The following is a 12,053-nucleotide window of genomic DNA, read 5'->3' on the forward strand; positions in this document are numbered from 1 at the left end:
ACCCGGGCTAGGGCTCATCCACAACTGGGGGTGTCAACAGGCCTGGTTTACCCAGATCCGACACAAACCAAACCCTATAAGGACCGGTCTTGGTGTGGTGATAAATAAAAAGACCCGATTAAGACCTGAGTCTGGATTTAAAAATCCAATTAATACATGGATTTGGATATAGTTTGTGAAATTTTATAACAGACCTGGACCCAACCCAAGGTACGATTAAGACCTGCAATTTATAAATGTAAAAATGATAAAAAATGTGGTTTTCCCAGGGTCCAGGTTTGGTTCACGTAGTTTTTATCAGGTCTGGGTATGGTTTTTCTTATAGTGGACCTGATTAGACCCAGATCTTAACCTGATACCATAGCCGAAAATCTGATCCAAGTCTGATTCTATCTGGGTCCGAACCAAACCCGACCCGTTGGACACTCCTATCCACAACGGAACCCAAATTCGAAATATCACCATCCAGAATCTTTCAGCATCTCTTTCGTCAATTCCCAATTCTCAACGAAACACCATTTTTTAACTTCTTCCCTTTCAAGCTAATCGATACAAAGAGAGGCCACATTCATCATTTACAGTGTGGGCACTGGGCAGGACACCCACTTTGAGAGCCCATCGATCTCACGAAAGATCCAAACAGCAGAAAAGCGAAAAAGCGGAAAAAAGAAGAAAAAAACAAAAGAAGAGAGAGGACTGAGAACAAAAGAGCCACAGGAGCAGATTTTAATCCACAGCCACCAATCAGGAAGAGACACGTGTAAAGTCGCTAGAAGATGTCGAGGATCTCGAGGATGAAGCCGTTGCAGAGCGGGCACGAGCCGCGGCTCACCCACAGCTCGCGCGAGCACGACCTGCAGAAGGTGTGGCCGCAGGGGATGAAGGCCGCGCCCCTGTGCCGGACCATGCACACGCAGCACGACCGCTCCACGGCCCCCGCCTCCGCATCGCAGGCCTCCTCTGCCTCCGCCTCCCTCAGCACCGCCGCCGGCCTCGCCGGACCCACTACCACCGCCGGCCGGTCCGCCTCCTCCAGCAGCGCCATCAGCGATACCCTCACCGCCGGCGTCCCCACCTCCGCCTCCCGGCTGCTCTCCCGCTCCGCCGCCAACGCCGCCGCGAGGTTCATGCTCGTCCGCCAGATCACTTCCTCCTCGGCCACCGTCGGCGGCGGCGGCGGCGGGGGGTTCTCCGGAGACGACGACGACGCGTGCTCGTGGGCTTCGCGGCGATGGTCTGTCGTCGGCCGGCCGGCGGGAACGCGCCAGGCGATGGCGGTCGTGCGACGGGGCCGGAGACGGTGGACGAAGGACTTCCAGGGGATCTTGGGGTTGGCGCGGAGGCCGTTGTGGTGGTCCTCGCCTTTGAGGATGTCGATGAGGCTCTGGCCGCCGCCGCCGCCGCCGCCGCGGGCGGCGTCGATGTTGAGGACGGATCCGAGCGTCCGGCTGGGGCGGGAGGGATCGTTGTCCGGCGCCCGGAGGAGGTCGCCCAGATTGATCGTCGCCTGGACGGCTATCTGGTCCAGAGGCGTCGATCTTGTTCTCCCTTCCATCGCCCCTTCTAATTTATCTCCTTGTTCAATTTTTCTTTTATCTCACCGTTCGATTTCTTTCGACCAGAATTAGACGAGACAGCGGGAGTTTGTGAACGGATGAAATCCCCCTAAGATGACGGAAGCCGATTCAAAATGCACTCGGAAGAGAATCGATGATTTGGCAAACCAGTCAGGAAATAACTGCACATTAAGGACGAAGCAAGATTAGAGAAAAAAAGAAGACAAAAAAAACACAAGAGATAAATGAAACTTCTTTTTTAGATGCAGAAAATAAAAGAGAAATCTCCTGATTTTTCATCGAGAGAGCTAAAATGATCCATTAAAGAACCCCAGATACACCTATCACACAAATTGGACGGAAATATATCGCATTACTTGAGAAAAATGCCGAAATTCATAACTTGAGCGGGTGAAATATCCGAGTTTGCTCAAGGGAGAGAAAATCATGGAATTTATGATGGAATAATAAATTTTCATGAATGAACCCGCTAATTTCTGCATCAGATTCAGAGAAAAACGAGCCATGATAAAGGATGAGATAAGAATCCTCAAAACCTTCACGGAGGGAGCAGGATTTCGAAAAGAAGCACGAGAATTCAGAAGAAGACCGCAAATTTTCCAAGGAAAGGAAGAATCAGGAAGGATTTTCAACGGAGAAACGCCAGAAATGATCCCCAAGGCATCATCCAACGCAGAAAAAAGAGAAGATCGCCGCAAATCCTCCCTCAAGATGCAGAAACCAGAGAATAAGGAGCGTCTAGATAAACAATCACAAAATCCACCTCAACAAAGCATCGAGTGACGCAAGTTCCCCCTCCTCTCCTCCCGAAAACGCCTCGATTTCCTAACGAGATCACAAGGAAAGCAATCCTAGCCTTTCAAAGAGAAAAAATCTCACTCGAAGCTACAAATCTACAGGAATCACAAGCACGAACCTTTCGAAACGCCGTCTCGCATCTAGCATCAGATTCCTTTTTTTTACGCTTCTCTCTCTCTCTCTCTCTCTCTCTCTTTTTTCGTTTCGTAATGTTGATGGTTGATAGTTCGGCTCTCTCTCTCTCTCTCTCTCTCTCTCTCTCTCTCTCTCTCTCTCAGAGACTTGAGCAACGAGGAGGCGCTCTTTTTCAGAGCTAGGCTTCGAAGATCTGCCCCGACGGAAGCGTCTTTGAAAGAGAGAATCAGAGGGATGGAGACGCACAGAAAGACCAAATCGGCCCCTCTGACGCTCGTCTCTTCAATCTAGCTCGAGAAGGAAGGCGCCTCCTCTTCCTCTTCCTCTTCGCCTCTCTTCTCTGCAATCTTGCTCCAGAAGGAACGCGTCTCTTCCACCTCCTCTCCTCCTCGAGCCAGCAAGATAACGACACGGAAATTTTGGGGAAGAAGAGAGAGACTAACGCGCCTCGGATTGGCCGGCGGAGGGAGTTTGATTGTCGGATTCTTCTCGGCCTTTTATTGGCTGATGGAGAAACAAAATTACAAAAATATTCTTATTCGGCTCATAATTGACTAGGAGTATTACTGTATCAGTTGTACGAAAAAATTTGAATTATCTTGGATAGAAAAGTCATTACATGACTGTAAGCGGCTCGGTTCCGGTAAAGTTAAAAAAACGTTTTTGGAAAGGGCCTAAAAATAGAAACCAAACGGAATCTATATCAATGTGATCAGGGTTCAGGTCTAGGTATCATATTAACTTTAGACCCAGATGGTTCGATTAGAATTCGGGCCAAACCCTATAGGATGAGGTTTTGTGATAAATAATAAGAAGGTTCTATTAGAATTCGGGTCGGACCTGAAAGGCCCGAATAATATATAGAGCTGTGCATGATTTGTGAAATTTCATACCAGACCGAGAACCGACCCAAGTTCCGACAAAGATTGGCTATTTTTTCAATGTAACTAGGGTACATTCCTTTTATTTTACCTTGTATGGTTTATGTAATCCTTATAGGATCTGGGTATGGTTTCTCTTATGATTGGTTCGATTGAACATGGGTCCGGACCCAGTATCAGCATCTCAAATCAGGTTTGAGTCTCGTTCTACCTGAGTCTAAACCAAAACCAACCCGTTGATACCCCTAGTCATTGGGTTCGGGTAGATATTGGGTCAAGCATTTTATGGGTCAGGTGCAGTTTACATCGGTTTGGATGTGAAATGGTTTGACAAGAAGTGGTTTGCGTTTACACCAGATCGGGTCCATAAACAGTTTGGGGAGGAAGAAGGTAGGTCACCCAGCGCTGATCAAACTGGGTTGGGAGGTTGACTTTGATTAGGAAACTTTTCTTCGATTAGCTAGGCTACCGGAAAATACCCGCATCTCCGACAAGACATCTTGGCTGGCCTCCACCCTTCGGTTGGTTGGTAAAGCCCTTGAGGTCCCTCGTGCCCAACGGTTTGACATTATGGCAAGTAGGGGTGGCAAAATCTGACCCGACCCGCCAACCCGCTTCTTAGCCGGGTTCAGGTTGGCTTAAACGGGTTCGTGTCATAAACAGGTCAACTTGCCTAACCCGTTTATTAAACGAGTCGGGTTTGTGTTAGGAGTATGCCAACCCGTCAACCCGTTTACCCGAACCCGACCAGCCAACCCGTTTACCCGACCCGCTCGCCAACCCGTTTACCCGAACCCGACCCGTTTATTAAACCTGTTAACCGTGTTGTGTCGGGTTACCTGTTTAATAAATGGGCCGGGTTCGTGTTTGCCACAGCCAACCCGTTTAATAAACTGGTCGGGTTCGTGTTGAGGTATGCTGACTCACCAACCCGACCAGATTGCCACCCCTAATGGCAAGGGACACTACCCATGAATTTTGAACTTGTGATGTCTTGTGACATTTACGGTTGGTCCAATTAGATGAGCAGAGCTCTCCTTGTAGGCAACTTTGATTAAAAATTTCATAAATTTATAGTCTAGCATTTTTGACACATGGCAGAAGTGTGGTAATGTTCGGTGGTGAGTACGGGCAAAGTAACAAAATTTTAAAACGGCAAAATATGGGCAGTCAAAAGCTCACGAGAAATTGAAAGTTTTTTTAAAAATATTGCATATTTTGGACAAAATCTTGGTAATAAAAAATAAATTAAAAATACAAAAGATGTTGTTTTTATAAAAAAATATGAATTAAAATATTTAAAAATAAAAATCACACAGTTTTTCATTATAAATAGTTGATAAAACATAAATATCATGTTCAAAATGTGATATTTATGTTTTTGATAAAAAAAACTCACAAGAAATTACAGATTTTAACTTTTAGGTAATTTCTTGCAATATTTTCACGAGATTTTCATAAATCCCGCGAGACTTGTGACTATGGGTAAGGAGACATGAGATTTTTAGACCAATGAACTTGGGAGTGATATGTTTTTTTCTTGTTATGAAAGTTAATAGATCTACTTGGAAGATTATAACCAAGTAAATTTATGAAATTATGACTCTATATGCGGTGTAATTTTGCAAATGATTATTTTTAAACAAGAACTGCAAACCAAATAATAAATTTAAAACCAGTCCTTGCACTCGTGTAGAATGGTAAGTCGGATTGTCTTCTCAGAAAATAAGAAATATGGTATACTATTTCACTTAAAAACCTCGCTTTCTTAATATTTCAAAAGAAAATAAAAGAATTACACTACCTCTACAATTACAATGCAATAAAAATAAATACAATTAAAATGAAAGCAAATTCTAAACTAAGCTCGAAACTTTTTCTTTTCGAGCTCAATTAAAGAGACAATGATAGATATTATCATCTCTAAAGAAGCAAACTCTAAGAGAAAATAACTACAAAACAAAATAATACAAACTATACCTATACTAACAAGACTATTATCAAAATAACGAAAAGCCCAAAGAACTAACTATTAAAAACTCACACAAAATTAAATCTAACCAAAATTGAAGACAACTGAAAGAAAATCAACAACTAATTAAATAATCAATAATAAATCTATCTAATTTAACACTACTAAAAAACAAAACAATAATAATAAGATTATACTAATGATCACAACTAAAAAGAAAACTAAATAAAAATACTTCTATTTTTCTAGACAAAAAATAACACACACACACGAACCATACCTAACTAACACTAATATATTGAATAACACAAAGCAACACCTGAAAACACTAAAAAAAAACTAAATTATTCTACCCGAATTGTAAATAAAGAAAATCGACTTCAGCAGGACCTGTCAACTTTGGGCAGATGATGGGCAAGGTCAAAACAAATAAGAATCTCCTCAATTTCGGCATAGACCTAGCCAATATCTTCTAGTTACATGTCTGCCTTGTTCCTGAATGAAGCTCTACAAAAATTCACATGAAATAACACACTAAGACGCAAAATTCACTTTACCACTTTTTAATTCTAATGATAATATAATTAAAAATTAATTAAACAACGTAAATCAATCTAATTAAATACTAATCAGAATGAAGGCTATTCTAAAATCAATTCTAAACTAAAAAATAATTACTAACATGATGATGTAATGCTGAAATTAATTAAAAATATAAGGAAAAACTAAACCACACACTAAATGATCTACTGCTAACTCAAGCAAATACTCAGCTAAAATCGACTAATTTAATCCTAAAAACATGGATGAAAACAAAATCTTATGCAAAACAACAAGATAAAAATAAATTTTAATCTAACCATGATTGAACAAAATTTAATAAACGACTGAAATGAACTAGGAGACACTAAAATCGCAAGACATGCTATACCGATTGATGTTATTCAAATAAATCTAATTTATCTAATTTTAATTAATCTAATTTAAATAATATTTTTTAAATACAAGAAAATAATTTAATTAACAAATTGATTTAACAAATTAACAATAACCTTTATGTCTAATCAAATTAAATTTATTCTATGCCTAACTACAAGCCGACAAATTTTAGGAAGAAGAGAGCGGTCCACCTTCCTTGAAAACACGTATTCATATTTTTTTTTCTTGCTGCACGTTGATATCCTCTTGCTGCACATGTCTCGGAGTCGAATATACGAAGGGGGAGATCGATGGAGAAGAAAAGATGGTCGGCGGTTGCTAGATGAGATTCTTAGCCACCGGTTAATGAAGGTAATTGACGTTTTCATGCCAAATCCGATTTGAAGCTTTAAAAGAGTGTACCGATAGCGATTAAACATAAAATACAACAAAAAGAAAAAATAAAACACGAAGAGTACAAAAATTTACAAGCGAATCATGAAGAAAAATGAAAAAGAAAAAGAAAACAAGAAGAGAAATACATGTAGAAGAAGGAGAAGAGGAAGAAGAAAACGTGAAGAAGAAGATAGAAGAAGAAATGCATGACTTTCAAGGTTGTTGGATGAGTTTAGAGTTGCTGTAGCTTTCTTTTTATATAAATTTTTTTATCTATTCTCTAAAACAACCATCACTTCAAGCTATTTTCAAAAACCACTTTTAACTTTTTAAAAACTACTATTTACCTCTAGGCACCATCTTTGAGATTGATTTGGACTTTTTTTACCTTGGATCTTCGAATCTTGGATGGGTTCGAGTATGGATCTGATCCAAGGTCTCTGGTGAAGGCTTTGGGTCAGATCTGGATCTAAATTTTCTTGAAAATTGATTCATTACCTTGAAATAACTCTATCTCTCTCATTTTAACTCAGTTTTGAGTGAAATTCAAACTGGAGCCTCTTTGCACCTTAAACATCACAAATATGGATACTTAAGCCATAAAACCACATATAAATGCATAAATATGTGATAAAATGATATGCATTTCATGCATTATCAATATCCTATCATATCCTATACATCATATCCTATACGTACCTTAAATTTTACCAAAGAAAAAACTTCAAAGGCTATGTCATGGGGTTTTGATGCAGTGGCCAAGAGGATTGCTCCTGAACCCTGCAAGAATCGACACCCTAGCACAACTACAAAAACAAAAAAATAACTTATAATTGAAGAAAATTATAAAAAAATACTCACAATTCGTTCAGCTCTCCTTTTTCTGTCTCTACAATGAATATACATAATAAAGAGAAGAAAACCCTAATTCTACTAGAGATCTAAGATAGATCCAATATGAAAGTATGATTCAAACATGACTCAAGAACCAATATGGATTTGAGATAGATCCGATATTAAATAAAATTCAAAACATGATCCTAAACTAAATAAATACAAAAAACCAAATAATGAAAAATGGATCTGAATGACCCTTGTAAACTCGATGGCGACTTGCTTTTGCTCTTGCATCATTCATTCTCACAGGTTAAAGAACACTTGCCCTCAAGTCTAAATCCCCCCTTGCACTTTTTCTAATTATGTTTCACTTTGTAGGTTATGGGCTCACAAAATAAAATCGAATATCGATGGCGCCTGACCAATTAAACAAACCAAGCAAGATCTACTTGAACATGCACATTAAAGCCAAGAGTATTCTTTCCAAACCATCCATAATCACATGAGATGCCTTCAAAGTGAAATGGGTCAAATGGATATGAAAAAGATGATTTGTCAAAATCTGGATTGACTCTAAGGGACCACATCCATAGCTAACTGTGAAAACTCATACTGATCCAGTTTAGACAAGTTGAAGGTTTGGAGCAAGCTTGGTTAGGCATGATGGATATAAGATGATTTTGGGTCTAATTACTACAATTTGGAACTTGACTACTTTTTAGCATAGATAGATTTTGGAGAGGTTAAATTTGGATACTAGGCATGACTTGAGGTGACTCATGAACTAGATCCAATGGGGTTTGATCATGATAGAATTGGGATTGGATATGAAAAAATCACGTGGGATTGGACTTGGTAGGCTTTGGTTTATGTTCAATTTGGCTTTATTTATGAATGGGTCAGTGGATTCTATAATAGGCTTTAATAGATCCAATAAAATGAGTTTGGATTCATTATGATATTCTAGATCAAAATCTTCTTTAGTTGAATCTGGGTATTATGGATTTAAGATAGATCCAATATAAAATTATGATCCAAACATGACTTAAGAACCAATATGGATCTGAGATAGATCCAATATTAAATAAAATCTAAAACATGATCCTAAACTAAATAAATACAAAAAAATAAATAATAAAAAATGAATATGAATAGAGCCTACAAACCCGATGGCAACTTGCTCCAGCTCCTCTATCTTCTCCACAGGTTGGAGAAGAATTGCTCATAAGTACAAATCTTACTCTTTTTTCAATTCCATTCCAACTTATAGGTTATGGGCCAATAATATAGAACCATGTCTCAATGATGCTACCAACTGAACGAATCAAGCAGGATCTACTAGAACATGCACACTAAAGTGAGGGGTATTGAAATATCTCAAAATTTCAAAGACTTAAAATGTTCACTAATTTTTTTTTAAAACACAACGAAAGTTATTTTAAAATAAAAAATCTTCTTTGAACTTCGGGCTCGTCCCAGGTTGAAAATCAAACCATAATAACCATTTCAAAAATATTTCATTCAATTGAATGAATATCAAAGTTTATATAAGCCAAAAACACAAAGAATTAGAGACCATTCAAATTAACCTAATCTATACCAAAATATCAATTGAGTTTTCGTGTATTGTAGCATCCATTCATTCTTCTCTATAAACATAACTTTTTTTAATAAAAACAAGACAACTTAATGTCAAAGTAAGTACTAATAAACCTTTATCGTGTCTATATAGAATTATAAAAAAAAATATCACATCTCTCATATGTGATATTATACAAGACACATTTCTTTTATGTATTCTTTCACAAACAATACATATTCTTATTTCATTTTACAAGGCAATTTTTTCAACTGAACTGAATCTAAATGCTTATAATTAATTGAAAGATCATAAAGAATTGCTTGCATCTCATAATCTTTTATGAGTTATGTATATAATCAAAATAATTTAATCTAAATAATCAATAAAAATTATTTACATAATCAAATCAAGCAATTAATTAAACAAATAATTATTTGAAGGCCAAGAAATTAGCAACTTGGCCCTCAAATAACACCCGGCCAAATTTTTTTTTTTAGAACATAGCAACAGGAGGGCCAAGAAGTTACCTCAAGTCCATATTCATTTGGTTGATTCACATAACACCCGTCCAATTTTTGTGAGAGCATTTCTTGGAAGAAACCATACTACCAAAACAAGTGAATTAATACCAACGGGTGCTCCGCATGACGTGCACTAGCTGCTTCTACCAAACAAGCATATCCCCCGTTGGTACAAACAAAGTTTTCAAAGACAGGTTTTATTTTTTTCACAAAAGTCCGGGAAAAAAACCTAGCAACTAGATAGGGGCCGCAAAATCTGACATGACCGCCAACCCGCTTCTTAGCCGGGTTCGGGTTTGGCTTAAATGGGTTCGTGTCATAAATGGGTCGACCTGCCTAACCCGCTTATTAAATGGGTCGGGTTCGTGTTAGGGGTATGCCAACCCGGCTGACCCGTTTACCCGACCTCGACCCGCCCGCAACCCGTTTACCTGAACCCAACCTGCCCGCTAACCCGTCAATCCGTTTATTAAACGGGTTAACCGTGTCGTGTCGGGTTACCCGTTTAATAAATGGGTCGGGTTCGTGTTGAGGTATGCTGATCCGCCAACCCGACCCGATTGCCACCCCTACAACTAGAGACCTAGTCACTCTGGGTATGCCGGGCGTTAAAATCTGGGCGTTCAGCTTGGCATAGGACCCTGCTCACCACATGGGATACCACCTTGGTGGTCCGCCTTACTGACTTTTTTTGGAAAGGCAAGCTGGGGTTAGGTGGACCCCTACAGTTGCCCCATGTGGGGACGGATTTGAACCTAGGCCTTCAGCTTGGCATAGGGGTGGCAATTTCTGACACGACCCGCCAACCCGACCCGCCAACCCGTCTCTTAGGCGGGTTCGGGTTGGGCTTAAGCCAACCCGTTTAATAAACGGGTCGACCCGCGTAACCCGTTTATTAAACAGGTCGGGTTCGGGTTGGGGGTATGCCAACCCGCCAACCTGGCTGACCCGTTTAAAAAACGGGTTAGGCGGGTGGGTCAACCCGCCAACCCGTCTGCCCGACCCGTCAACCCGCCAACCCGACCCGCCAACCTGCCTACCTGCCAACCCGATCCGTCAACCCGCCAACCTGCCTACCTGCCAACCCGATCCGTCAACCCGCCAACCCGACCCGCGAACCTGAAAACCCGTTTACCCGACCCAACTCATTTATTAAATGGGTTGGCAGGTCGTGTCGGGTTACCCGTTTATTAAACGGGTCGGGTTCGTGTTTGCCACAGCCGACCCGTTTAATAAACGGGTCGGGTTCAGGTTGAGGTATGCTGACACGCCAACCCGACCCGATTGCCACCCCTAGCTTGGCACAGGGCCCTGCTTACCACATGGGATACCACCTCGGTGGTCTGCCTTACTCACTTTTGATCACCCATACAGACAAAGTTTTCAAGAACAAGTCTTATTTATATCTCATTTAATACATAATCTAATTTAAAAGCATCCCACCTTTCACATTTGAAAATGATATGGCGTTATAATAATAAGATTTGTTTCCAAAGGCATTTTTGTTTATTGGGTTAGTGGGCTTCTTTACTTAACTCTCTCATAATAAATTCTAGCATGATGTACAATTTTGGTCTAGTAATCTGGAGCAATGTTGTCAGTATCGGTGCGAATAATCAGAAAATCGATGTGATACGGACCTGAATCGGCTATTCTTTAATAAATATAAAAATAGCTTAAAATTAAAATTTTAAATATTATTTTAATGGTTTTAACACATGTCACGTTTTGATTGACACATAATATTTTTTAATTATTTTTTGGCCAATTCAAAACGATACACTTGAGTATCAGTATCGGCCGATACACCTGAATCGCTGGCCAAATGATTCAGGGCCGATACCATACTGACAACATTGGTCCCGAGTTCAATTCTCGTAATGACCCTGCTCCCTTTTTCTTCGTCAAGAAATGATGCAGTTGTTCTTCCAACTGGCTTAAATCCTTGATAAAGAGGTTAATATTAAATTTTTTTTTACTAAAAAAAATAAAAAATCGTAACAATATAAAATAGGTAAACCTTTAAAATAAGATATTATTTTTTAATGATAAAAACAAAAAATAGTGACGATATAAAAGTAGGTAGTAAGGCAGACCTTTAAAATAAGATGTTATATTTTTATTAAAACCTATGAATCTAAAAAAAAATAAAACAAATGCTGTTCTAAGCATCTTGTTTACCTGATTAAGAGAAGTAAAAGAAAAAATAATAATTTTAATGTATTTTTTGCAGTCAATAGGTGTGAAGAAAATAATAAGAAAGAGGAGGCATATCGGATTATAGTACAGATTCAGATTTATAAAGAAAAAAAGATAAAACTGAATCCAGATCCAACTAGCTTGAATAACTTACAAATGTAACATTTACATGTATTTGAATTCAAACATATGTCAGTTTCAGATTTGGATTTGAATTTTATATTAGTACTTGCATCG

At 39.3% G+C, this 12,053-nt stretch overlaps 1 protein-coding gene across 1 annotated transcript; it reads right to left on the bottom strand.

Moving 5' to 3' along the window:
* Positions 1 to 523: 523 nt before the first annotated feature.
* On the bottom strand, positions 524 to 2,778 carry LOC149840612 (uncharacterized). Its single transcript, XM_090004498.1, has 2 exons — positions 2,494 to 2,778; positions 524 to 1,738 (listed from the first exon to the last, which is right to left on the bottom strand). The coding sequence occupies exon 2, from the start codon at positions 1,553 to 1,555 to the stop codon at positions 770 to 772; it is 786 nt and encodes a 261-aa protein (XP_089860624.1). The 5' UTR covers positions 1,556 to 1,738; positions 2,494 to 2,778; the 3' UTR covers positions 524 to 769.
* Between the last annotated feature and the right edge of the window lie 9,275 nt (positions 2,779 to 12,053).

This window comes from Nuphar pumila, chromosome 4, assembly GCF_984573655.1.
Source record: "Nuphar pumila chromosome 4, dmNupPumi1.hap1.1, whole genome shotgun sequence".
Lineage (NCBI taxonomy): Eukaryota > Viridiplantae > Streptophyta > Magnoliopsida > Nymphaeales > Nymphaeaceae > Nuphar > Nuphar pumila.

Excerpts from the sequence above, each read along its gene's own strand:
- LOC149840612 (XM_090004498.1), bottom strand. The coding sequence starts at position 1,555 with ATGGAAGGGAGAACAAGATCGACGCCTCTGGACCAGATAGCCGTCCAG.